Source organism: Orbicella faveolata, unplaced genomic scaffold (assembly GCF_042242905.1).
Source record: "Orbicella faveolata isolate gen_17 unplaced genomic scaffold, um_ofav_v1 contig_47, whole genome shotgun sequence".
NCBI classification, from domain to species: domain Eukaryota; kingdom Metazoa; phylum Cnidaria; class Anthozoa; order Scleractinia; family Merulinidae; genus Orbicella; species Orbicella faveolata.
The window spans coordinates 20,906,417-20,933,158 of record NW_028301577.1 but is presented as its reverse complement, the minus strand read 5'-3'; the positions used below and the strand labels follow the sequence as shown (position 1 = coordinate 20,933,158).

The following is a 26,742-nucleotide window of genomic DNA, read 5'->3' as shown; positions in this document are numbered from 1 at the left end:
CAATTTTTGATAACAAATAAAGCGAATGGAATTTTAAGGAAGATTTTCTGATATTAGCCGTGTTTTAATTCAGTTGAGGATCATTTCACATTTTAATCTTAACGAAGTTCTTGTAAGCTTTCTGCGTGTAAAAGATTACAGTGAGAGCTACAATAGCTCGAAAAACGTTTTATTCACTAAGAAAATTCGGGTTCTTTTTGTTGTGCGCGTTTTTATACATTATCATTTAACATCAAATTAATATATAATAAAGGCAAAAATCTAAATTATGTTTTTTTTGTTTTTTTTTACGAAAAACCCTTTGTACTCAGGCCTATATATACCGGAGAAAAAAAATTTAAAATTTACTTCAAAAGTTAACGCAATTGATTTAGGTGAACGTGAAAAAGAAAAACACACGTTATGTTTTGCAACGCGCAGAAATTTTTGGTCATCAAAGTGGTGCATATATAGCTCAGCTTGTATTGATCACGTAATTTGAATAAGCCAATAAGTGAATAGTACGAACTAATCTCCTAAATATTCGTTTCGTGGGCAAAACATAACCAACATTTATAGCGAAACCAGATAAACTATATTTTATATCCGTTTTCAATTAGCTGCTTCGGTTGAACACGCGAAATTGAGAGGGTGACAATCATTTTTGTGACGTTCATCGGATCGGCAGTGTTCGAGAGATTTTTCCGTGCTGTAGAGATGGTCTTCCGAGTACAGCTGAGGACAGCTTTGTTGCCGAGAAAACGAAAACTACAGTGTAGAAATGGCCATTATCTAGAAGTTCGACCGGACGGTACAGTGCGAGGAACGAAAAACAATGATAGCATATACAGTAAGTACCAAAAATATATCATTTATCGGTCTTTTGCCGGACTCATAACAGTCATTGAGGATTTCCGCATTTTGTGAATGACAAATCATGTTATTTTCCTGTTAGACATTAATTTTTAATCTAGTGGCGAATCATATCTGAGACACTTCTCATGATCCAAAAACAAAGCAATAGATTTCCATTGTCAGCTTGAAGAAATCGATAGCGGAAACGATCAAGAAAGTACATCTGCAGTCGAATACTCACTCATTCCCAATTCAAAATATATATTCGGTTTAATAGTCATGTTCATTTTGAAACGAAAGGAATGATTGATAATTATGAACATTATGTTGAAATTAAAACATAAACCTTATGTTGAAAAAAAAAAACATGAAACTTATTCTAGTTTTCTTCTTTTTCAGACTTCTTTTCATAATATACTTTGAACCAAAATCAAATTGAAGACAAAGTCATCCTCGTTGTCGAGTTAGAAGAACGCACAGTATGACAAAAAGAACACCAGTTTACGAAATAAACTTTACGCCACAAAATACGCCATGTTTCGCTTGGGCAGCTAGCACCGTGTTCGGCAAATCCTCGTGAAGTACCCGACGAGATAACGATTCATATTAGCCAATCATTAAACAGCACGAGCGTCTCAAAAGCTGTAACGTCAGCATAACACAGTCATTACTTGTCATGTTGCTGACAGTAGCATTTTTCGGATATTCCCAACAGGAAAATAAAATTATTACTCATGTGGTTTTGTGATCACTTTCTTTCAAGAACCACGAGCTCGATGGAAATATGAAGAACGTTAGTACTTGAGCTCTGCGCTCGGAGTTCGGACTTGATCAAGGGGAATTAATCGCTGATTATTTTTTCAGCTGTGTTTCATCTCAACTCCGAGGGCTCTAACATGACGACTCTGTGGGCAACTGAGGCGGGCTTGTATGTTGGCATTGACAACCGAGGAAACATTGTTACATCTGTAAGTTCTCATTCCACACTAGCTGAGTTTATACTCAGTAGAAATGAGCAGAAAACTCAGTCATACGATGCGTGACACTATGACGGAAAAGAACATTCAAATATGAAAAACCTTTTGAAACTAAGTGTTTAAGAGTTTTTTCAGCCTTGCAGAATTACATTCAAGTTTTCACTCGCCATAAACATCCCAGGTACATACACGTAACACCCCGTCCACATCACGCCGGAGGAATTTGAAAACGGAGATTTCGCTCTGAAAACGCATCAAATGTTTTCCGTCCACACTACGCTGGAGGAGTTTTAAAACGCAACAATTTTGGATGTGTGTTTGAGGAAAAACTCGATCAATGAAATCACATGATTATAGTGACGCCATCGTTACCCGGTGGCCTAACCGTAGAAATATAGCTCCGTTTTCAAATTTCTCTGGGGTAGTGTGGACGCTGCCTAAGGTATTTAAGACAAAATGGCGGGGAACAAAAAAACCTGATTTAGACTGTGGACATTCTGCAAAGTTTCTTTTCTGAAAATAATAGAATATAAATAACGTAACTCCCTGTAATTTCCTGAAAACATCTTTTGCAATTACCATATTTTGCCGAATCGCGAAAGTGACTTTTCCCTTGTTTATCCATCAGACAGAATATGTCTGTCAAAAACCTTATCTGAACCATGCTTCTTATTACTTCTCAGGCTGCCAAGATTCCGGCCTGCGTACTCCGTGAGAACCTGGACATGGAATTTTTCAACAGCTTCTGTAAGGAGTTTTCTCCTCGGCGCCTGCACTGTCTGTCGATCTCCGCTCAAGGAAAGGTTCGATCATCTATCCTGACGTCTTCACGAAATGTGCAGTTTATCACTAAACGAATGAACTAAGCTGCACTAACAATAGAGACAGATCGTTTATGACTTAATTTCTGATATATATGTCGACTACAAAGCATCGTGTTTGATACGAATTGACTCCAAACATTTCAAGACCCCGTCCACACCACGGCGGAGGAATATGAAAACGGACGTTTCACTCTAAAAACGCATGAAAACGCATCAAATGTTTTCCGTCCACACTCCGCTGGAGGAATTTAAAAACGGAGGTTTCACTCTAAAAACGCATGAAAACGCATCAAATGTTTTCCGTCCACACTCCGCTGGAGGAATTTAAAATACGGCGGTTTCACTCTAAAAACGCATCAAATGTTTGCCGTTCACACTACCACGGAGGAATTTAAAAACGCAACAATCACCGGTCATTTTGGATTTGTGTTTAGGGAAAACTCGGTCAGAGAAATCTCACATGATTGTCATGACGGCATCGTTTTCGAAAAGCTCCGTTTTCAAAATGTTTTTCGTTCACACTTAAACACAAAGCCGGCGTTTTCAAATTCCTCCGGTTTGAAGAGCGTTTTCGAAAAGCTCCGTTTTCGTAACGGATAAGTGTGGACGGTAGGCCTAACCGTAGAAATAAAAGTTGCGTTTTCAAATTTCTCAGGCGTACTGTGGACGCTACCTAACGAGCTTGTGAAAATTAGTAAACGGTTAAATTTTTGGCTCTTTAGATGTCACGTTCAAGGTGAAATTGGATTTCAATAACTGCAACATTGCTGGGTGGCAAAAGCGCCAATGAGCTGATACATTCTTTGTAAGATTTTGCGTTTTTAAACCCCGCGTCAGACAAAAAGTATTCAATACATCGGCCTTAAATTCCTTTAGACAGTTAATTGTACCATGCCCTGTTAATAGGCAGGACTGATATTTTTGTATCTTGATCAGAAACTGAATCGCTCGTGCTAATGAGGCAAATAATGTAAACAAAGATTCCCCCATACCTCAACGCGGGAAGGGCTTATAAAGTAACCTTACACACACGAAACATCAAGGGGGTTATTTCTGGAATTATAAAGCGTAAAAAGCATTACAAATACAACATTGTTAGTAAACCACTTCAAGTAGAAATATTGCGAAATGTTGTAACCTCAGTTCGCACCCAAGGGTCTTGTTAGTCGAAAGAAAAAATTCCAGATGACTGTTTCAAGATAAAATGTTAAATTCCAGTGATCTCCAGAGGGTGACAATTATTTCTTGGAATTTTCGAATCACATGACAAACGTAAAGAGACGAACGCGTTGATTAACCTACGATAAGACAGCTAACAAGACAAATAAACTAAGGACAGCGAATCGCAGATGAGCGACTAACTCATTCAACAATATATATCTGTGCAAGTTCACAGAGGCCGAATCTCGCTTCCGAGACAGTAATAGCTTACTTGCTGTGATGTGGAGTTAGCTGGGAAGGTAATTAAAACATGAAGGTGTGTTTCCTCAATTCTTTCTAATCCGTCTTTGTGATTTACTACGACACGCTAGGAAGACGAGCTAGTTCATCTTTTCTCTAATTTCCTTGTTATCCCTAAATTACTAATGATCAATTTAAAGTCTAGTAGATGTAATTCCTACCTTAAAACAGACAAATGAGTTCCTTTACCTTCTTGCTTTCTGTTGTCAGCTCAACTTCAATCAGATCGTTTAGAAGCGGAGTGGTTCAACGAGAATGTCGGCGGGCTCTGGCAAATTAATCGCTGGGAAGTTTACGCAAATCACGCCAACAACGAGGACGTTGCCAAACAAAAGGTTCAATGAGCAAAACAATGGCTCTGCGAGATAGAGCGCTTATACATTTTGGGCTTTTTTTTTTTGCAGTCGTTTGCAAAACAACACCGTCCACGGCTTATCTTTCATGTTTTTGCATTTGGAATTGAACTTTGTCTTAAAAATAACAACAGCATGGTGTTTAGCTTAGACAACCATGGACACATTAAAAAAAACGAGATAATTAAGCGATCTTTAAGAAAAGCGTTAACTCATTGTTCTCCGCGTTGTGGCCGTCGCTTCTCTTGTACCGAGACTCACACGTCAATTCCCTGAAGAACAAATGAAAGAGGTCTGGGTAGAAAGGAAAAGAATACATATTCTTTTAAGTTAAGATTCTTTTTTCTTAACGAATTCAGACGTCATGTTCTAAAATCACCTTTGGGACAATAAAAACAATTTTTCTGAGATGACTAGTTGTACGAACAATAATATCCATTTGGCACGAAAATATACAAGTTAAAGTATAATTCTGTGGGTGTTCACGAAAATTTTGGCTAGTCTGCTCAAATGATTCAGTTTTATTCAGTTCCACTATTTAGTGTGGCTCAAATAAATATGAACGCAAAAGTCCGATTACTAAAACTGGGTGATACCACTTGGAGATAATGCCCAGTTTAAAAGGCATCACGTGACGTTATCGCTGCCTTATTGGATGACATTTACTTGCATCGTCCAACATGGCCGCTAGGCCTTTGTCATTTGGATCCCTCGGGACTGGTTGCAGACCATCAATAGTGCCCATGGAAACTTCTTTGATGGATTGTACGATCAGATGTTAATCTTGCTTTGGCCAGCGTTTACACTAACGTACGGGAGAAAACATATTGATATGCTCTACGACTCGAAAAGAAAAAGTTAAGATGAGGAAAAAAATCCACAATTCTCTAAATTCAGTATTTTTAATGAGTTCATAATTTACACGTACGATTACAATAATTTTCAGCGATATACGCAAGGATTGTATCTTATATACCTTTGAACTAGTTTGGAAGGTAAGTTTTCAATTTTCTCGTATTGAGTAATTTAGTTTAATCCAAAATTACTTCTCGATCAAAACACTGCCACTTGGTTTGGTGCTGAGCATTACTCATAACGTTGGGGAATATAAATTGCAAAACATAATTGAACGCTTTCTTCACTGTTTTCAACAAAGTTGTGTTTCCGGAAAGCGCCTATGAAAGACAAAATTTCTCTTGTTCTCCTTTTTTTTTTTTCCTCAACCGAGCGTTTCATCTTAGAACTATGAAAGTGCAATTTTTCTAGTCTCCTTTGAAAGCAACAGTGAACTTTCGGCCGATGGGAGTCTGGGGCCACCCTCCCCCATCCCCCCAAACAACACTGAGTTTCCCCTCTGCCAGATTTCTGGTTTCCAGACTGCCATTCTGTTCGAGCCCCAGCGTCGCCAGGGAAGAAGCCAACATTGTCAAAACTCATTTCTTCAACGTTCATAATTTTCCCTGTGAACAAAGTCCTGTCATACTACTCTATAGCTCAATTTTCTCTTATCAAAGGAGTTACCTCACGATATATTACCTTATTCTTTGCTTTGCGCGAGTGCTTGCTAGCCTCGAGACAAGAGGTAAAGGAAAAATACGATAAAACTAAAATAAAAGAACTTTTTCTGGCGATGTAACCTCTTACGATAAAATCAAGGTAGTGATAAGCTCTCGAGTTATAGATAAAAATACTTACAAATGATTCAAATTCATTCATATTACTAAAAAATAATAATAACTTAATAACGGACTTACTGTAACGTCCACAAATACAAATGCACTTTCCCATAATGTTGTTTTTCTACCAACAGCAATGTACCTTGTACAACGTAATTTTTCTTCTAAAACATGCTGAAAACCTCGTTTAGAAAAATCGCTTTACTTTTACGCTCTACTGGGGGAACTTCTCTTTGGGAAACTCCCTAGGATAAAACGAAAGCGAGAGAAAAAATAGCAACAAATTTAAACCTTGGCTGAAAGTTGGACGTATTCGCGAACAATAAAAAACAGTGAACAACATATTTTGAAACACCCTGACTGTCCTAATATATACTGAATCTGTCGGTGAATATAATATATCTTCTTGATCTCACCAACTCGAATGTAACCATAATTATAAAATATACTCCTTGCTTAGCCAGCAATACCAAGCAGAAACTGTGTTCTGGTTATATTAAATAGAAAATATTGAGCCTAGCTCGAGGCTAAATACAAGAGAAGTCTTGAGGAACTTCTAAATAAGAGTTTCATATCTCCAGGAATACATACTTATAAGAAGATACCACGAGATTAAAACTCGTTTGAAAGACCTTTCAGTTGTTCCTTGATAGCACAGAGGAAACACTCGTCGAATTTAGGCTTTTGTGTTTCACACTTTGAGCCTCGTTGTTGAGATAGGTCAAGGCATTGGTTTGGAACTCCAGTTAAAGAAACCGTAGGATTTTTCGTCTGTCGTTTACAAATTAGTAAACCGAAGATGTGTCGGAAACCGAAGATTTTTCGGAAGCCGGAAATGTGTCGGAAGATGCACATACGTTAAGAGCCGAACACATGTTGTACCATGTAATGTTCCACGTATCTCAGAGAGCGATAACATCTCCTTCACGCCTTCTTTCGCACAAAACGAGTTCTTTAGATTTATCTACTTAGTCATCGTGCTTTCCAGTCAGAAAGTAAAGAGCAGGTTCGTCTGGGCTGTTCGCCGTCTGAAACTCGTCCCGGAGCCGGAAGCGCCAATGCTCTTCCAAGTCTAATCGCGCTACTTCCTGTCTGAGCGTGTTCCGGTCCTGACACACCAGACATAGGCGAGAGCGTGGGGCGAACTTGAACTGCGCGAGGAAGGCCGCTGACACTGAGCGACGGCAGAAATAAAGCAACAAGCCACCATACCTGAAAAGAAAACATCAAAAAACCTCATTGGAATAGGCGATTCCAATGCGTCTATCACAGTCAGCAGCTTACACTACACAGAGTTCATACCCTTTTTCAGAAACAAATTTCCAGGACTTTTCCAGGACTCAGATTGATTTTTCCAGGACTCTAAAATTCACATTAACCCTTTCACTCCCAAGATCTTAATGTTAATTCTCCTTACTGTCTGCCATACATTTGATATTTTTTTACTTGAGTTTAACAGATTTCCAGAACTTTCCAGGACCAGTAGCCCTTTTCCAGGACTTTCCAGGACCCGTACGAACCCTGAATAATGCTAAAAAAAAAACATAATGATGAAGCGATCAAATGATAGAAATCTTACGATAGATTTTAAACCATGAGCAACCCACCCAAGAGTCATCCTCTGGTGAAATCCAGTCTAGTTGTGCAACGCTCTCTCGTGGTATACCACGGAATATCTCACTTGTCATCTGTATTTTCTTCGTATAAATTTAAAGTGCACCTAACCCCAATTTTTTTTCGCTAAATCGAATCTAGACTTTATTTGAAGCATTTGGGCGAAGAAATTTTTGAATTAGGTTGAATCCTCGATTTTCGATGCCCTTTCAAAGTCGCGCTTGAAGTGTTTCACGACCGCGTTTTAGGGAGTCTGGGGCGGCGGTACCTGATGACGTCTACCCAGGAACCAAACACAACAGCGCCTCAGTCAACTCGCTGTATTTGCTCGAGAAAATGGAACATAAAACTAATCGTTCCGATATATTTTGGGACTAAAACGTCCAAGGTTTGTCTCAGAATAATTTCTTTTTCGTCACTGGAGTCAGAGTTAAGTTTCGATTCGGAAGACTCCGAAATAAACTTCGATAGAGCACATTCGACAACTGTGAACGCACTGCTTAGAGCTTTGAGAGCAATTTACAATATTTCAAGCGACGAAGGGGAAGACTTCTTTGCGGACGAGCTGCTTGTATATTAGGAATGGAAAGCTAGATACGAAGTGGAGGAGCAGGCAAACGAAAAGCAGGAAAGAAAACTCAAGGACTGCTTTGGATGGTAATTTCGTCAACTAAACAGAAGATTCCCACGCGTGTTTATAGCCCATTTACATTTGTCCTTAGCGAGAATGCATTTTGTCAAGGTGTGATTGTTCTGTTAAATCCAGGTTGTGTTTTACTTTCAGTTGAATGCTTCATGTTTATAAGAGCAACGTACGTGTTGCAGTTTTCGAGACTTGATGACCTCCAAAATATTGGCTTCGATCGATTGAAAATCGTATTGTTTGGACCTGTATTTTTGAAGCTGCGGGAAGCAAGGCGGAAGGAAACATTTCATACAATTACCGATTTCACATTGTCACACGTTTTAAGTCGTAACTCCAAATAGCCAATGTAAATTGTTCTCAAAGTTTGCAGTGAAATTCGTCGGATAAGCGAAAAGGATGTGTTCCCTAAGCGGTCCGCAGATAATGATACGCAGTCATATTTTCGACGCTATTGCACAGAATCTTTGTCGCACTGCTGATTTCCAAACCTTCGAAATAGTCCGTGAGTCTAACAATTTTGTTATCATGTAATTCTAAAGATCGGATCACACAACTTTGCCGGTTATGTTATAAATACTGCGGGATTGGAAGATATAGGTTGTCGGTAGTATTTCTACAAATTGCTGGTTAGCTTTAAGCAGAAAATTTATGAAAATAGCGTTCGAAAGTCTGCGGAACAAATTCCAGTGAAAGTTCTTCAATGGTTCTCACAGATTCAGTTCGCTTGTTTCAGTTCGACAAAATCAACCATCGTTTACGTCTTGATTGCACCATTAGCCGATCATCGTCAGTAAATTGTACAGTATATCTTTCTTTAAATCTGGAATATTGCTGCAACAGCCGATAGCACCTCTGGAAGGCGTTTCTGCGCACTTTTCGAATGTGTATTGCACCATCCTGAAGGAAATGAGAGGACGTGAGATATTCAACCTTCCTGGGTAGACGTCACAGGAGCCGCTGGACCCATTCTCCTCGAACTCGGTCGTGAAACAAAATGGCGGTGTTTTGGAGCTATTTTCGAGATTTCGTCGGGGCACAGAAAATCGAGGATTTAACGGAATCCAAACATTTTTTCGCAGAACTATTTCAAATAACAAGTAGATTCGTTTTAGGGGAAAAAAATTTTGGGGGTTAGGTGCACTTTAAGGCTCGTGGGAGACTCCATTTTATACCACTCGAGAGCCTTGCATGACTAGTAAACATTCGATCAAAAAACCATCACATAGCCGCCTAGAGAAACAGCCATACCTGGTGTCCTGTTTGTCGCTCTTCTTGCTTTTGTCCGTGCTGCGGGAACTGACAAACTCCAAACAGATCCTCGGACCAAGATTAACATAACAATCTACCACAAGGACTGGATGATCTGAGTTATCTACAGCTTCGGGAAAGAGCCGAGCCGCACCCATCAGCTCCAGGTACCGCTCCAGGAGGTAGTACGCGGGGACCGGGAGGTAGAGTGCATCCTCTCGATCAGGAGCAGTCACTAGTTTATCCCCAGGTAGGAGCTCTTTGTTGTGGTTGCTTCCTTCCGCATTGACGGCTGGCTCCTCCTTGAAGGCGGTGTTACCACCCGTCTCTATGAACTTCTTAGCAACAACCAGATGGTTGAAACGACAGGTGGGGATTCCATCAGCCAGCACTTGCAAGCTCAGGTCCACATCCTCCCACCAGTACCGATGCGGGTTGTACTTGATCCCTTGTAGTTTACTGAGGTTCATCATGATCGAGGAGTGTAACGGACAGTGTGAAAAGGACCCTTGTGCCACAGGGGCCGAGGCGTCGGCGCTATATTGTTGAACGCCTAGCATGCCGTAGTTCATCAAGTCTGGTGTGCTTTCCAGCTGTTGAAGGACCTTCACAAGGGAGGTCATTATAAAAGGAGGTCCATCTGTGTCCTTGGCTGAGGACTCATCTCTAAACACAAACACACAGAGACCGTTAACAAACAGAGAAAAAAAGCGCACAGTTCTTACCAGAGTGCAGTTCTCAGTGACGGATTTAGGGGAGGGGTCCGGGGGGGCCGGGGCTCCCCCTTATTTTGGGTAAAAAAAGAAGAAATCACAGAAGGAAGGAAAGCCGGCAGGGCAAGCAAAACCGCCCCCCGCCCCACCCCCACCCCCCTTAGCTCAAGGTCTGGATCTGCCACTGGTTCTTTCTGTTACAAGGAGATACTCAGCAAAACGACACAAAAAATCGAAAAGAAATTATCTAACGAGTTTGTCCTCTAAGCAAGTCAAATGCAAAAACCAAACTCAGTAACCTTATAATAATGCTATCAACTGCTCTTCAGTTGCGTTTTGCTCGCGTTATGTTCATGCTGTGATTGTTTAGAGTTCATGACGGTAGCGTAAAAAATAAAACTGATGTCTCTCTCGTCACGCACACATTTTCACCTCAAGCCAGATTGCCGCACGAGTGCCACGCGAGAACGAGACGTGTGAGCGTCGAGTCCAAATGTTCCGTCCCGATGACGTACCAATATAGCACCCTGTGTAAAGTCTCTGATTGGTTGATATTCTGTAGCGATTTTCTGCGCGCGATTAGCAATCAACCTGTAGTATAGCGTTAACAGACAGGAATATTTCACCGGCTCAAATCTCGGAAATCTCTCAACAGTCATTGGAAAGCCACTCTTCTATCGCTTAGTTAACTATACACTCACTGTTTGAGAAGGTTTTGCCACATGACACAAGAGTCGTCCATCATGAAAATAAAAGGCCACACGTCTTGGCCGCGTTTGCCATGGATTGCGTGACGGTCACGCTCAGCAATCCAATTCTCCGTGGCGAATTCCTGCAAATAGACAACAATATTGTTTTAATCTTGCACAATAGTGACTCGGCAAGAAAAATGTACTGAGCGGAGAAAACAAAAACAAACAAAACCCACCAAACAACAAACCAATCAGCGATGTCTCCTTCTGTGACTTCACAGGAAGGCTTAAATTGTTGGTAGTTGGTGAGAAGCGCAATTGCCCCAATTGGATGGTGAATCCGGATTGAAAGATTCGGATGCACTGTTGAGCAAGACACTTTGCCCACAGTGCTATGGACCTAGAGTCAAGTGCCTAGCTTGCATGCCACCTAGTTGATGGCTTGACAACAACCTTTACCAATAACCTATAGCTCGTTTCTAGATTGGGGAATTTTACGGTTTAATTTGCAATGTTTGAGACGAGGTTCACTTTATCAACTGACGCTAATGTTCTCTGCCAGTCAATTGAGCCCTAAACTCATGTGGCAGAAAATTCAGAGCTCAGAGCTCCCTGTTATTTGCTTTAAACGATGGCACTGAAATTCCATCACTTGGCTGCGAGCGAAATGAGACCATTCTACAGCTCGCAAAGTGGAAGTTATAGACGGATTCGGCTAAGATGTTTACTTCATTGTTGCCACCCAATTCAGATCATGTGATGATTCATTTGAGGGACTACAATTGTGCAATTTGACACACGTAACTCATTGCATGGGAGTATATACGGACAGAACAGTTGTAACCTCCCAAATGAATCATCACATGATCTGAATTGGGTGGCAACAAATGTGTAAATACGTTAGCCGAATCCGTCCATTTCTTCTTTCGAAACGAACACCAAAGCCCATGTTAGCTTCTGAAATATGTCAGACGCGTAGTTTATAGGGATAACTAATGCTCTTTCCTTGTTTAACAAGTCCTCAAAGGAGCTACGTCACGGCTTGCGCATCTTGAAAAGTTTAGCCTAAATTTTCTAAGTTCGTTGTTCGCAATCCGTGTAAATCTTCTCCATCCTTAACCATCCTTGTTCCTTCATGGTGTATCAGTATCTCATAAGAGCTTTTCTTTCTTAATAAACTATTATTTTCAGCTTTCCTTCAGTTTAAAGATGTTTTTTTTTTTTTTTTTTTTTTTTTTTTACGCGACCAAAATAACTCAAAATACCGTGACTGAGCTCCTTTAAGATTAATTTTCTGTCCATTACCTTGATGTAGAAGCGAGCCGCTCCCAGGCCTTGTGTATCAGAACTGACAGGAAGTCCAACAATCACGTGATTTGGCCACGCCTTGTGATACAGTGCCATCTCGTGGTGTTTTACAAACACGAGTTGGGTGTGGCTCTCACCCTCCATGGCGTGGTACAGGTTCAGCAGGCCTGGTAATACAGATTAAGCGACCTTAAGCCTCTACAAACCTTCACTTCTCCGAATAGAAATTCTATTTTTCACAATACAGCAAGTATATTCCTATATTTTTTCAAAGAGCTCCAAAGACTGATCAACTATATCTTTTGAATGATCTATTTCTAAGCATAAATTCGAGACGTGCATTATCACACCAGCATCATGCGAGCCCAGAAATGAATTTCAGAGTTGAAACAGTACATGGCAAGTAACAGACACCCATTACTAAGTAAGAATGGTGAGGGAAGGAATGGAACAAAATATGGGCGAACTGACAAGAAATTACGCTTTGAATGCTGTCTGAAATTTTGCGAAAATGATCGATCGTGTTGCGATATGGGATTACTTTACGAAACTGTTTTCTGAATTTAGGTACAATTTGCAGAATTACCATCACAGAAATACCGTTAACACTTTTCACACGTTCAAATGTTGTTGTTTATAATGATCAGTGCGCTTTGCGACACCTAGTTAGTTTACAGGCATGCCACTTAAACTGAAAGAAACAAATATACCTACGAAATATAACAGGCTTAAAAATCCTAATTGACGGGAGGCAGACCAGTTGGCCATTTACAAGCATGACCGAGGAGTTGAACTAGGGTCTACCGAGAAACAACTCCAGCTTAGCGGTCAGAGCGGGACTTGCGGATTTCATGTCCGGCGTCCTAACCACTCGATCCTGCTGCCTCCTGCGACACTTCTTGGTGTTTTGATCAGCTAAAGAGTCTAAGAGCACTGGATTTTTCTAAAAAATGTTTTCGGGAGTGTATAACGGTCAAAAAGCTACTCTTCACATATTTCGTCATTTTTCTTACCATACTCCTGTCTTCCCGTGCTCGGCATCATTATGGGACTTCTAACTCCGCCTGCTTCTTCCGCGCTCCCTGACTCCGTCTTCAGCGGTTTCACTACCTCGCCACTGCCGCCAGTCAGTACCACGGGGAGTCGGAGACTGCGCAGCTGCTTGTCCTTGGTGAAGTTGAAGCTCGGCAGGCACCTGTGCGGTATGATGAAGTGTAGTTTCTCCCCACACTGCAGCGTGAATGTGCAAGCCAACGACGAACTAGGACCCATGCTCTCGCGGTAATTCTTACACCCGTCACAGTGATGATACGTGTCGTAAGCCGCCCAATACGAAAGCATCATGGGACAGGTCGGTCGCCGTGGCGACGGTTTGACGGACAGGGGTTGTGCAGAGGCGTCCCCCGACACGGTGCATCCGGTAGAGGCATGGGCTCGAAGCTTGCTGGTTTTGGTGTAGCGGTATTCGCCCAAGAGACAACTAAAGGGAAGCTTGGAGACTTCGTTATACACAGGCCATGCCATTCTCTCTTGCTTGGTTCCCGAGGGGATGGGTGTGGTTTGTAAAGAACTCTCCTTTGGGGTACACACAGTTTCGTTGTACACATCGACTCGTCGTAGTTTCTGGACTGTTTGATGCAGAAGACGAACAAAATGCAGGTACGAGTGAGTCTTGCCCACCTGCAATAAAACGAATAAACAAGAAGTATGTGCAACACAAAACAAGACAAAGGGCTTCACTAAATCGGGTCCACATCATGCTACAAGAAAAAGATTAATTTGATTACCATAGTCACTGCATTGATGCTATCAATTGACCTGTTGCAAATATATTTTTGAAGCCGTTCAGCCTCAAGCTCGAACCATTAATTCTCCTTACCATCTTCATACATTTCTTTTAATGCTGGTTCTGAGAACTTGGTGGTTCGTCAAAACAATATCCCCTTCAAGGAGTACGTCACGGTTTGCACCTAAATTTTCAAGTTCGTGGTTTGTAATCCGTGTTAATCTTCTCCATTCTTGTTCCTTTACGGTTTATTAGTATCTCCTCGGTGTTTTTCTATCTTATTAAACTACTATTTTTCGGTTTCCTTCAGTTTAAAGGTAAGTTTGTACGCGGCCAAAATACTGTGACTGAGCCCCTTTGATTGTCTACTTAAAAACGTGAACTGGCAATTGAAAGGTCTAATTGACCCACTACTTGTATGGTTTGTTTTATTCGAGAAACCTAAATCCGATCAAATCAGTAGTCGACTCAGACTCTCCCTACACTCAGCTCGTTCGACCAAGCGCTGATGATAATCGATGCATGAGAGTAGAAAAAAGTTCGCCTCCTAGTTGGCAGTTTTAGTAACAGCGGCGCAACCCTTTGGAACAGCTTACCCAGTAACATTAGAGAGTTTGTGGTTCCTTAAATCAATTCAAACGCTTTCTGTGTCTTAATTTTTAAACACACGGCATTCATGGAAATCAGATTTATACGTAGAATATTGTCGTAAGTTAATATAATATTAGGATTAGAATTTTAGGTTTGGGATCTTAGGCATTTCATTGGAATTTATTGTACCTGAGGAATTTTTTTACCGTGTATAAATAATGATTAAAGATAAAGATAAACAGTAGACTGGTTATGATAGCCAGCGAACTGCAAAGGGCAAAACAATAGAGCGGTCTCCGATGTTGAATAGGTCCGCCACGTGACTCTGACCGTGCACAAGTTCATTCAAGATGGCGGACAGTATGGACCATCTGTTCTTGTGGGGAGATGATTTTGAAGAAATTTTAGACGTTGTGGAAGGCGATGAAGTAATAGCGGAGCTATATTCTTGTTACAATCTACATAAGACTGTCATTCTCGTTTATTCCATCTTAATGGTTGGCCCTAACATTAGTTTTGTCTTGGTCCTACAGCGGTCATTACAAAAACAGTTGTCTTTCTCTGAATTGTGCCTTACCTGGGGAGGTCCACTGAACAGAATTGATCTGGGGTGGTATTTCTCAGTTCTACACGACTCTGCCTCGTTCCTGTTACTGCTGTTAATACTTGTCTCTCCAACAATAGATTCCTGCCGCGAGCTGGCGGCCATGCCATACAGACGGTGGAGAAGAGCAGGACCTTAGAAATGAGAAGAAAGTGTGAAAGATTTCCAGTTTCACTGGCACATCAGTTTCAACTGATTCCCTTTTCATGCTTCTCCGTTGAGTTTGTTTTTGCATTTGTCGAGAAACCTCGTGTAAAACTCTCTAGCTAATCAAAGGAAAGATGGTATCTTCTCGGGCCAATAGGACGCAAAACACCTCCCCCGCCCCGCCCCCCTCATTCATCAGGGCCGGGTCGTTAAAAAGCAGGTTAACGCTAACCCAAGTTTAAAAGTAAGTATTAATATTTCTTGTATGAAAATGCTTTTCGCAGCCTAATTTGAGGTTAATCAAGCTCAAAACTGAAGGACAAACAATATAAACAGAAAACGTCACCGAAAAGTTACAAAATCAAAATTCTTACACACTGGGTTAAATTAATCAGGCTTCGAACAACTCGGCCCTGGCGTACGCCACTTTTCGCGCTTTCGACTGGTCATAAGACCTAAACTTTGAGCTCTCATTGGTCCCAATACGCCACTTTTATTTTCACTTACCGAACACTGGCTGATGGCCGTGCTTTGTTGCAACTTTTGGATCTCCTATCGTTTTCTTCCCTGCTTCGTTTTCAACACCTGACTTAGAATCTTCGCAGCTGCTGTCTTCACCCTCACTGGTACCTACCCAGAGAAAAAAAACAACTTAAGTCCATATTACAATAGATGCCTTCATCAAAGCAACTATTTCAATTATCACGCAACCCTTCATAGCAGAAAAATGTTGTGCGACGACATGTGTGACTGTTGTAAATGTCACGGCGCTCAACTTCTCCGGAGAAAACTCTGGTTTCAGAAACCTTCGCGAAAAGTGAATGCGAACGACAATGTGTTTTGTAAAAATGTACCTAGAAGTATAATGAACTAATTGAATTGAGGCATTTTGTACTAGCCACTGTGCTGCTCATTGCAAACATGCACTGTACGTATTTGTGGGTGACTATAAATCTCCAGTACTATTAGCAAGGGGCGTGGTAAAGTAGCTAAGAACGGGAATTTTATCCAATGGCCAACATTTCTTTTCCACTGATAAATTAATGACTCACCTGAAGTCATTTTGTTGTTTTCGGCAAAGGATTCCACAGCAGACATGCCATCTTCGTCCACAACATCTGCAAAGAATAATGAAAATTTCAAGTAATCGTGTTATATAGAGAGAGGGTACACTATTTAATGCTGGGGGTAACACTGCGATTGACTAGCATCCCATCCATGGGGGGAGTAGAAATACTCCTAGTCGCTTCACGCTACAGAAACTGGAATAAGGTCCTACGGTATGGACCGCTTGGCCCTACTCAAACTTTACATGTATCTTTACCCAATTACAGACTTCTCCTTTTATTATTTTATTTTGGCTCATTGCAAACAACAAACTAACGCCAAGTATTCTGAAAACAAAGGGTGGCCTCAGAGACTGAAAAACCAATGAAACTTACCAGCGATATCCGGACTTATCACAACACCACTTGCGCTGCGCAGAGTTATGACGGGTTGTCGATTGGCCGCGTTCTGTTGGGGACCTGGGACTTGCTTGGGCTTAGGCTCCGTCCACTCTCTGTAGTACAACGACTGGTGACGTGGATTCGACGTCACCACCGGCGGGCGTCCTAGCCCCACCCACCGAGTCTGGGGACTTGTAGGTAGTAGCAGATGCTTAGGATAACCGTAAAAATCTGATTGAAATGCCTTGAAGACAGAGCGCGACACCAGAATCACAGGCAGCGGGTAGTTAGAAGAGTAGTGGCTTGTTCTGCAGATTGTTCCACTGCTCGTGTTAGAATCCTCTTTGGCTTCTCCACCAGCCTGTCCGTTAGACTCGTTGCCCTCCACACCCCGTGAGCCACTGCCTGAGCCAATGTAACAAGCTATAGCGCTGAATTCCAGCTCTAGCGATGAGCGGTACACGAAACCTCTGTCTATCAGTCTCAAGTCAATGTACTTCAAGGACCTAATGAAAGACAATAACAAAGTTACTGTAGTAAACTTACTGTACATGAAGACAAAAAAATCAAGCATACTATAATACATTTTTAAAAATGCCTCTGACCACATTTTTTAAGTCCCTTTGGAAAATTCTAGTCTATCTTTCCAAGTATGCTCATTTTGATTACGGTACATCGTTGGACAGAATTACTTAAGACAATTCACACTTAAAAAAACTCCCACCAAATAAGAGGTAAAAAAACATGAATTTTTCCTTTTTTCTCTCTCCTTGTAAGTTGTCAAGGTTGCTAAATCGTAGAGGTTTTTCGTAGGGTAAGACGAAATTGACAAAGGGCAGGGGGAGGCGGGTGGGGAGGGGGGAGAGTCTGGTCTCCAAATACTTTCTATGTTCAAATTAGTGATAAACAGATTGACACAAATGTCTCAACCATGTGCTTCCTCTTACCTCGGGAAAGTGTCCCCAGGCCTCTCTCTACCGCTAATGATGATAATGCAAGGAAGATCGTGAAGATCTTCAAAACACTTGGGGCTCCATCTTTCAACTGACTTGCTCTTGGTTTTTGTAGGAACTGAAATGGTACAGTAATGTACGTGTAAAAGAACAACATAAAAATCTCTTCATCAGACTTAATAAGCACGTTTCTTACCAGATGCCGGAAGAAGAATTCAGTTACGCCCTAACCTTTTTGTTCCCTCCAAACTCTCAACCGCTTCAAGAAATAATCCTCAATTTCCAGCTCACTGTGTCCATTGTCATGGATGATAGAAAATCTGAACTGAAATCCAAGCCTGCAATGAACACGTCGCATAAAATACATCTACTGTAATCTATGTAACTGTTAGTAAATCAATTACTATTCTAACTCAGTAACGGTTTTTGAAATTGAAGAAAAGAGATTAAAAGATCGAACTACACTAAAATCAAAGCATGGAAAACAATAAGACATGAATATCGATGAAAAAAACGAAACTTGGTCAACCAAAAAAAAAAAAAAAGGGAACACTCAATGTATTGTTTAATGTTACTTTGCTTTACAATGCAAATGATATTGATCGAATTATGAAGTCCCTCATCCAAAGACGCTTTATTGCCTAAACGGTTCCAAAGCACTTTTCACCACTTGCAATGTTCCGGGACATGATCCCAAGTATTCAATGTTAAACAAAATGTAGAATTCACTATGAAATCGCTTTTATGTATAGGAAATCACAAGACTGAATTAATAAGCTAATCAAAGAAACTAACGATCAAAATTACGAAGTAACGAGTTCGAAAAGAAGTAAAGATAAGAGTTCCAACATGGCGGTTTTTGTCTCGTGCAGTTCAATCTGGCACCTTTGCGCATGCACCGCAAAGCACGCACAGCTCGAGCAGACCGCAGGCTCATTGCTCAGTTATCAGATTCTACCCTCGCAGATCTGGATGGCTAAGGTTTGATTACACTTACTAACCTGTCGCGGGTGTTTCTCAGACTCTCAAAAGCCAGATTAGCAAGTTCCACAGATGGAATACGGATAACTAGCATAGCACCACTGCCATCCGCGTTATGGACAGGCGACTCAATGATCTCCCTCATGATTTGAATTGTCTTCAGCGTGCAGTGAGGTTCGGCGGGTTTGATGCCCGCTGACCACATGATGGCAGCACAGTAATGTCGAATAAGCAGATAGCACCTTAGCACACTCAAATTGACGTCATCTGTTGTTCTATACGCAAACGAAAATACAGACACGTGATGGACGCTACCTCATACTATGGATAACTGTTGTATAGTGGATAACTTATGAAGAGGGATTTTCGGGATCACGATATAAAATAACCTGCCGTTATTGAACTTCGCAGAATGCCTTGCAGATACATGGTTGCCACAATCACATTCATTTAACGCCCGTCCACAATACACCGAATAGAAATCTGAAAACGCAGCTTTATTCCTACGGCTAGGCCTACCGTCCACACGAATCCGTCACGAAAATGGAGCTTTTCGAAAACGCTCTTCAAACCGGAGGAAATTCAAAAAAGCCGTCTTTGCGTTTTAGTGTGGACGGAAAACATTTATAAAACGGAGCTTTTGGAAATCGATGACATCAAGATAATAAAGTGATTTCCCTGACCGAGTTATCCTCAAACACAAATCCAAAATGACCGGTGATTGTTGCGTTTTCAGATTTCTGCTGCGTAGTACGGACGGAAAATATTTGATGCGTTTCTCCGGCGTAATGTGGACGGAGCCCGGCTAAAATGCAGGGATACTGAGCCCCTGTGCACAAGATAGCACACAAGTGATCGTGATTACCTGCTTGTCCTCAAGGCCATCTTTTCAAACGCGTCATCTTGTCTTACAAGTGGAAACTGGTGCGTCCATTTAATTGACTCACAATATTCCTTCATTCCAAAATATGTGCCTTCGTTGGTCTCTAAGTTCTGAATATTCTCCACCACACTGACAGAAACTCCATCTGGTTTCAGGGGGAAATAATTGAAAACATGTTGAGGATAGTTTTAGTAAAAGTATTGTATATTCTAGCTTACTATTGGAAGCAGGCACAAGCGAATTAATACCACATAGAGGTGATAGACGATAGGTCACTTAAACGAATGACGATTTAATCAATTCATTTACTTAATATATACACAACGATAAATTGTTGATCTTTCAACCTGTGTAAAGGTAAAAGGATTTTAATCATGTTAATCTTGTTCATCCCTTCCAGTTACTTGATACTAACTTGAGAGAAATGCAAAATTCTCAGTTGGGTTTACCGTCACAACAAAAGGTTTTCTTCAATGTTGCAAATCGTTAACGCAACATAGAATAAATCTTCGGGGCAAATTGAAAACATTTAGGAATGAAAACGAAGCAAGATTGAAACTATCGCGTTCTTTCTTTCCTTCTTCTAAGGACACATTAAAAATGGTAATGAAATCAGCAAACACAACGTGGTTTTCAATAGAGTGTGGTAAAACCAAAATCAGGGTTATCACTCTGGCCAATCACAAAGGACAAAGACAATCCAGTGAACCAATCAAAACTCGAACCAAATACATGTAGCTGGTATAAAGCGCAGGAAAACGTGCACGCGCGAGTCACGATTTGCCATGATTAGATGATTTAGTGGCGCGAGCTTTTTAAGCCAATCGCTTAGCGAGGTGGCGCAAAACCAAAACAAATGCGAACAAGACACTCAATTGAATCTGCTCAAAACCTTCATGTATATCCAGAGACAAATTTCACTTTTGAACTTAAAACTGTTGGAAGCAATAAGGAAATCAACTGAATACTGACCTGACTCGGTTCGAATATCAGACCAATACACTTCATTACTTGGATCAATGAAGGAGCAATTGGTCTGAAAGAGGTAAGGCGTTGCAGTCACAAAAAGAGTAATCACATTACGAGCCTCTAAAAACTCTTTGTAGTACGGAAGATCGAGAACTCCATGAGGACTGGCGTAGAACTGCGCCTGATCAAACACCACCACAAACAGCACCCTGGGCTGACCTTGTACAAGCTCAAGAAGCTTTAACAACTCCTCTTGGGTTTCGTCCATCCCACTGTGTTTGATTACGTACTTTGCAGCCGTATTGAACGATGCTGCTTTGTCGGCAGTTTCTAAATCAAGCTCAGCCAGGAGTCCTGCCTTGCAAAGTCTTTGAGTAGTTTGGTTGAAAAGTGCTGTCAAAGGCGGTACAATGATTGCCGTTGACACACTCGTGAAACTGTTCAGGTCCAGAGAATTAATGTTCTCTCCAATGGAACACACTTGAGCAAGAAGTTGCTTAGCAATCAGATGCTGGCTGGCGAACAAGGTTTGTTTTTGGTGCGGGTAGATGGACGCTGGAGCCCGAGGCTCCAATCTCGCAGCCTCGTCTGCAATCACCTTTGTCCTCGCAAAACCATTGAATGGAACAAAAACAAATTGCCCTTGACCCATTGCTTCCTCAAAGTTACTGATCATCTGTTCTAGAGCGTCACTGGACAATTTAAAAAGCTGCTCAAGTCTGCCAAGATTGTCCGCAATCCGCGCTCCAACTGGATGACCAATCATGGCCTCTGAGAGATACTTCGCCTGTAGGACGCTCGTGACTAGCAAGCAAAACTCGGGCGACTTCTTTTGCGAAGTGGCTAAGACAAAGATAAAGTCAGGAACGGGTACTTTGGGAAATTTGGATTGATTGTGTCTGTGAATTTCCAAGACGAACTTCAAAGCTCTAAAAATGGCGTTATCAAGCGACACGGGTGAAGACACTATTTTGACTCGTCCTTTCGAGTTGGCCGCAGTGAGACTTGCAAGCACTGGAAGCTGAACGTGTGTCACTGCATTGCTCTGAGCGAGTAGATGAGACTGTTGTTGGACGGACGCCGTCAGCTCCAGCCTGGCATCTTGTAGTAAAGATTCCACGTCTTCCCGACTGATGCGATCGTCGTCCACGAACTGCGACAGATACTGCACCATGAGAAGCACTGCCATCTGTGTAGTAAGACACGGTACGCTACCGTAAAATGGCCTCTCTGATAAAGAAGTCGGGGCAGTGCTGTATACACCAGAAATGTTGCCAAACTGGTTACGGTCTGAGACGAGAGGAGGGTCAAAGCACCCCACGAGAAGGTCACTGATGATAATGTCCTCCACAGTGCAGGACATCTTGGGTATGGAATGCTGGCATAACAGGAGTACAGGACGAACACCGCATGCCGTGGTAAGCCAGGGTTCGGACGGCAGCTCTCCTACATCAGATCCTGACGCAGATCTTGCAGTGTCACTGGATTGATCATCTGAAAAGCAGTTTAGACAGACTGTAATTAAGATCCATTCCGGACTTAACGGGCATTTTAAACCTTATCACTGAAAGGTAAGGTAAATGTAAGTTCTGCATACGAGCCAAGTGGCCCATCAGGCCGGCGCTTATCTCAAATTCCTGTAGCACGGAGCGACTAGGAATAATATTTCTACTCTCTCTTGGATGGGATTTTCGGTTTTCAATTGAGTGTCGGAAGTAATCAGACAGTTACTTTGGTTTTGGTTTTGGTTTTACTACCGTTTGAGATTGGCTGAGTAGTCTAATAGGTCAGTAATTGGTTTGGTTTTGGTTTTACGCCACTCAACATTATAATATACTAAGACTACAAAATGAATTGCAGTGTAAATTGCAGTACAGTTTGTGTAACAGACCGAAGCATTCTTAAGCCTTTCAAAAAGGCTAAAGGTAAATTTCTTCTGACTCTTTCACCGAAAGAGCAAAAAATTGTTTCGAATTATCGGGAGGTTTGAGAAATCAGGATTTCACTGTAGTCTTGATCATTCATGACTAGTTCCTTCAGATGACTAACAGATATGATAGTGTTGAAGATATGGCTATATAGTACTTAATACTTTCAACTATGTTAGAAAACTCTCATCGCAAAGTTATCTGTGGAGAAAAATCCGGCATTTTTAATTCTCAGATGAATCATTTGTTCCGAAATTCAGTTCTGACCAAAATTTGAAAGTCCAAACAATTTTTTTTAGTTTATGTTGCGATTATAGGTTGGTTCGGTTATCAGTATTCCTCAGAAAGGAGCTCTGACGTAATGGAACTACATGTATGCGCACAGCATCTGTCCTTACCACTTTCTATTGGCGACTCACTGCCTCCAGACTCCCAGCGCGCTCTCTTCAGTCCCGGATGATAGGCTTGCTCAGAAGCGTTCTGATTGGTTGATTGCATTAACAGCAGGCCCTCATCTCTTGGTGATGTCATACTCTGGCCTTGAATGGAGGTTGAATGAGACTGTAGAGACAGCAGGTGATGTGGAGCTAGAGAAGAATAAACAGTAAAAATTTAAGGAGCTACGTCACGAATTGCGCATCTTGAAAAGTGTGGCTTAAATTTTTCAAGTTCGTCGTTTGTAATCCGTGTTAATCTTCTCCTTCCTTAGCCATCCTTGTTTCCTTATGGTTTAGTATTATCTCTTTGGTGCTTTTCTACCTTAGCAAACTATTATTTTCAGGTTCCCTTCAATTCAAAGGTAACTTAATACTTATAGGTGGCCACAATAACTCCAAATACCGTGACTGAGTCCCTTTACGAAGACCGATTAATAAAAATAAAATACCCTTCAATCTCCCTACAAAGGGCCCCCTGAGGCAGAATTAAATGGCTGTTTCAATAAGAGTCCAATGTATTAATCAGCCGATGGTCGGGGAAAACAATCCTGGCTGTGGGGGTTCGACTGTACATGCAGGAAAGGCATAGATCAAAAGCAAAGTTATATGTAAAATGTATTTAGTAACATACTGTAAATAGCAAGTAAACATCATGAACTTGAGAGTTTAAAAAGATTTAACATGCCATGGGCGCAACTAACACCTTTTTTACCTTTTACCTAGTGACTGGATATTAACAAACTCGCAATCTGATTGGATATATAAGGATTCATGCTGACGTCATTGTTTGCATTTTTGCTCATTTGCATACGGCTTTGCGTACAGAAGGAAACAAGTTAGATATGAATTGACTCCAGGCAGCTTAAGAGCTGGTGAAACGTAATACAGGGTGAAAGTTTTAGCTCTTTGGGTGTGATATTCAAGGAGGAATTGTCTTTCAAAACTGCAAAATTTCTGGGTAGCAAAAGCGCTAATGAGCTCATACATTCTTTGTATAATTTTGAGTTTTTAAACCCGTGTTGCACAAAGAGTATTCAATAAATCGGGCTCATATAGACCCTTTGCATAAATGGCGCCTACATTTAAATAACAATACTTATACATCCTTAGCCTCATATTCGTGTGAAAAAATCCTTTCTCTTGAAACAGGAGTACGAGACTAAGGATGTATAAACTATTGTCATTCAAATTTAGGCGCCATTTATGCAAAGGATCTATTCATTGGTAGACATAATCGTACTATGACCTTTCAATATTCAGAACCGATTTATTTGAAGTTCCATCAGAAACTTAATTGCTTATGGTAATGAGGCAAATATTGTAAACAAGGATTCCCCTATACAACAGACGTGTTGGTGGCCACATGATTACCTGTATGTGAAGACAATAAGAGAAATCGCCCTTTATTTCTAATGGCGTTTATAGTTGCCTCAAAGTTTTGCGTTTTGTCGACCTACCACTCAAGCTCACATTCAGTATTGTAAAAAAACAGAACTTAGATATCTGTATTGTTTTAGTAACTTATGCTGCCACTCAAGCTCTGTAATCTACAAAAAAAAGAGCTAAGATGTCTGTGTTGTTTTAGTACAGTACCTGATGTTGCACTGTTCCTAGGCATCTCATTGGACTTCTCAGAGTCGGAAGATGTATACGGTGCAGGAATGTATGGTCCAGTAAGTGGAAAAGTTCTTTTTCTTCCTTCAACTGCCATCACAAGTAAAAACAAAATAACATTTTGAATAAATACTAAATGAACGGGCAATTTGACGCTGCCCTCAAGCTTATGGACAATGTGTTTAACGTCTTTGGGTTTTTCTGTGATTAACGTATCTTAGAGGAGCTACTTAACGGTTTGCGCATCTTGAAAAGTATAGCCTAAATGTTTCAAGTTCGTCGTTTGTAATCCGTGTTAATCTTCTCCATTCGTAATCATCCTTGTTCCTCTATGGTTTATTAGTATCTCTTTGGTGTTTTTCTATCTTAGTAAACAACTATTTTCAGGTTTTCTTCAATTTAAAGGAGATTTTGAACGTGGTCAAAATAACTGAAAATACCGTGACTGAATTGAGGACTACACTCTAGCCCCTTTTAATGAGCATATCAATTACATGTCATTGCAACTTGTGATTGTGGTCTCATGATTAGTGTGCCTGACTCTGGACAAGATTTGGACAAGACACACTCTCTTCAAGTTACAATTAACTCTCACAGTGCCTCTCCCCACCCAGGTGTATAAATGGGTACCGGTGAAATTAATGCTGGAGGTAACCCTGTGATGGACTAGCATCCCATCCAGGGGGAGTAGAAATACTCCTAGCCACTTTGTGTCACAGTAACCGTGGTATAAGCTCTGTCGGCATGGACTGGTCACTTGCCCGACGCAGACTTCACCTTACCAACAATGCCTCTCTGAGTTTCCCCACCCAGGCACATAAATGGGTACTAGGGAAGTTAACGTAGGAGGTAGCACTGCAATAGACTAACATCCTATGTAGGCAGAACACAGAAATACACAGAAATACTCCTGGTCCCTTCATACTATGGAAAGTACAGGTAAGCACTGGTCTGATAAGCCAACACAGTGGAACCACCTTAATCTGGGTCACCAACAAGCCACAGGAGACAGCATTAAAGGGGTTCTTTAAATAAGAAAATGACTGACTGAGGTTTTGTTCAGGCCAGAATAAAGTGGCGAAAATAACAAGGTGGCTGTATTAATGGGGTGGCCATAAGGTGGGGTTCCACTGTACCCCCAAAGTATGCAATCTCTGACTTAACTTACCTTTCCACGGGATAGCTGGTCCTTTGTGTAGTCTACCACTGGGCTCAATGATGATGTAGTACTTCAAATGCTTCTGTTTCTTGGGCTGCGTGGCAAGCTTCAGATTAATATGACTTGAAAACTCTGTGAAGTATCTGAATCCCTTGGCCCCACAGCCAATGCAGTTTCCACTGAATCCAAGCATTGTGGCATTGTTCTTCTCATCTGGCAGGAATCGTCTGTCCACTTCTGCCACCAGCATCATTCCTGGCAGCATGGGAGATTTAGCTCCAACAAGCACAAACCCTTCAGAGACTTTCACAGACTTCCCATTGAGGTGAGCCAGCCTTAACTCTCCTCCAGCCTGACACAAACCTGAAACATTTATACTGGGTTTAAAGGGGTACTATTACAGGCCTTACTAAAAAGACATATTTTCATTGATGGAAATCTTCAAATAATGGCCTAGTTTTGTTAGAAATTGTTATACATGTGCACTGAAGCTATAAAATTGAAAAAGTCTGCCAGACTTTTTCAAATTCTGTTGTAGCGTCTTGTAAAAAGTGCTAAAAGCTAAACATAATTGTGCTCCCTTCAACAATTCAACAATAAGAAAATTTTGCACACTAGCACAGGTACTAAGTCACAATATCGGCACTGCTTTCATCCAAGGTGACATACTACATGTAAGTCTCCACACGGCCCTCTTATTTCTCATGGCATTGCCATCAGGAGAATTACATTTGGCGATCATTTTCTTAACTCTCCTGCCATTAATTTATGGTTATTTGTCCAAGACTTAAGGACAGCTAAGAGGGACCATGACTAGATTCCACCAATCAAACTGCTTAATTATTGCCATTCCAGTAGTTTCTAAATATTGGATAGAGTAGAGTTTTGACCGCCCT

At 41.2% G+C, this 26,742-nt stretch overlaps 2 protein-coding genes across 3 annotated transcripts in view; one reads left to right on the top strand and one right to left on the bottom strand.

Moving 5' to 3' along the window:
* Positions 1–257: 257 nt before the first annotated feature.
* On the top strand, positions 258–4,136 carry LOC110055324 (fibroblast growth factor 20-like). The gene is made up of 3 exons (XM_020761707.2): positions 258–829; positions 1,699–1,802; positions 2,495–4,136. Exons 1-3 carry the CDS (start codon positions 697–699, stop codon positions 2,675–2,677), a joined length of 420 nt encoding a protein of 139 aa, XP_020617366.1. The 5' UTR covers positions 258–696; the 3' UTR covers positions 2,678–4,136.
* A 1,196-nt stretch (positions 4,137–5,332) lies between these two features.
* Positions 5,333–26,742, bottom strand: part of LOC110055321 (GREB1-like protein) — a 31,253-nt gene continuing 9,843 nt past the window's right edge. For both annotated transcript variants that reach the window (XM_089279248.1, XM_020761702.2), the window contains 17 exons: positions 25,856–26,209; positions 24,667–24,777; positions 23,035–23,223; positions 20,712–22,202; positions 19,722–19,884; positions 18,877–19,131; positions 18,107–18,213; positions 17,870–17,993; positions 16,917–17,428; positions 16,527–16,592; positions 15,982–16,104; positions 15,301–15,461; positions 13,360–14,026; positions 12,344–12,513; positions 11,048–11,178; positions 9,634–10,299; positions 5,333–7,337 (listed from right to left, as the gene is read on the bottom strand). In XM_089279248.1, coding sequence (XP_089135374.1) covers positions 7,094–7,337; positions 9,634–10,299; positions 11,048–11,178; positions 12,344–12,513; positions 13,360–14,026; positions 15,301–15,461; positions 15,982–16,104; positions 16,527–16,592; positions 16,917–17,428; positions 17,870–17,993; positions 18,107–18,213; positions 18,877–19,131; positions 19,722–19,884; positions 20,712–22,202; positions 23,035–23,223; positions 24,667–24,777; positions 25,856–26,209 — 5,534 coding nt within the window. In that variant the 3' untranslated portion in view covers positions 5,333–7,093. The remainder of the gene's footprint in view (positions 7,338–9,633; positions 10,300–11,047; positions 11,179–12,343; positions 12,514–13,359; positions 14,027–15,300; positions 15,462–15,981; positions 16,105–16,526; positions 16,593–16,916; positions 17,429–17,869; positions 17,994–18,106; positions 18,214–18,876; positions 19,132–19,721; positions 19,885–20,711; positions 22,203–23,034; positions 23,224–24,666; positions 24,778–25,855; positions 26,210–26,742) is intronic.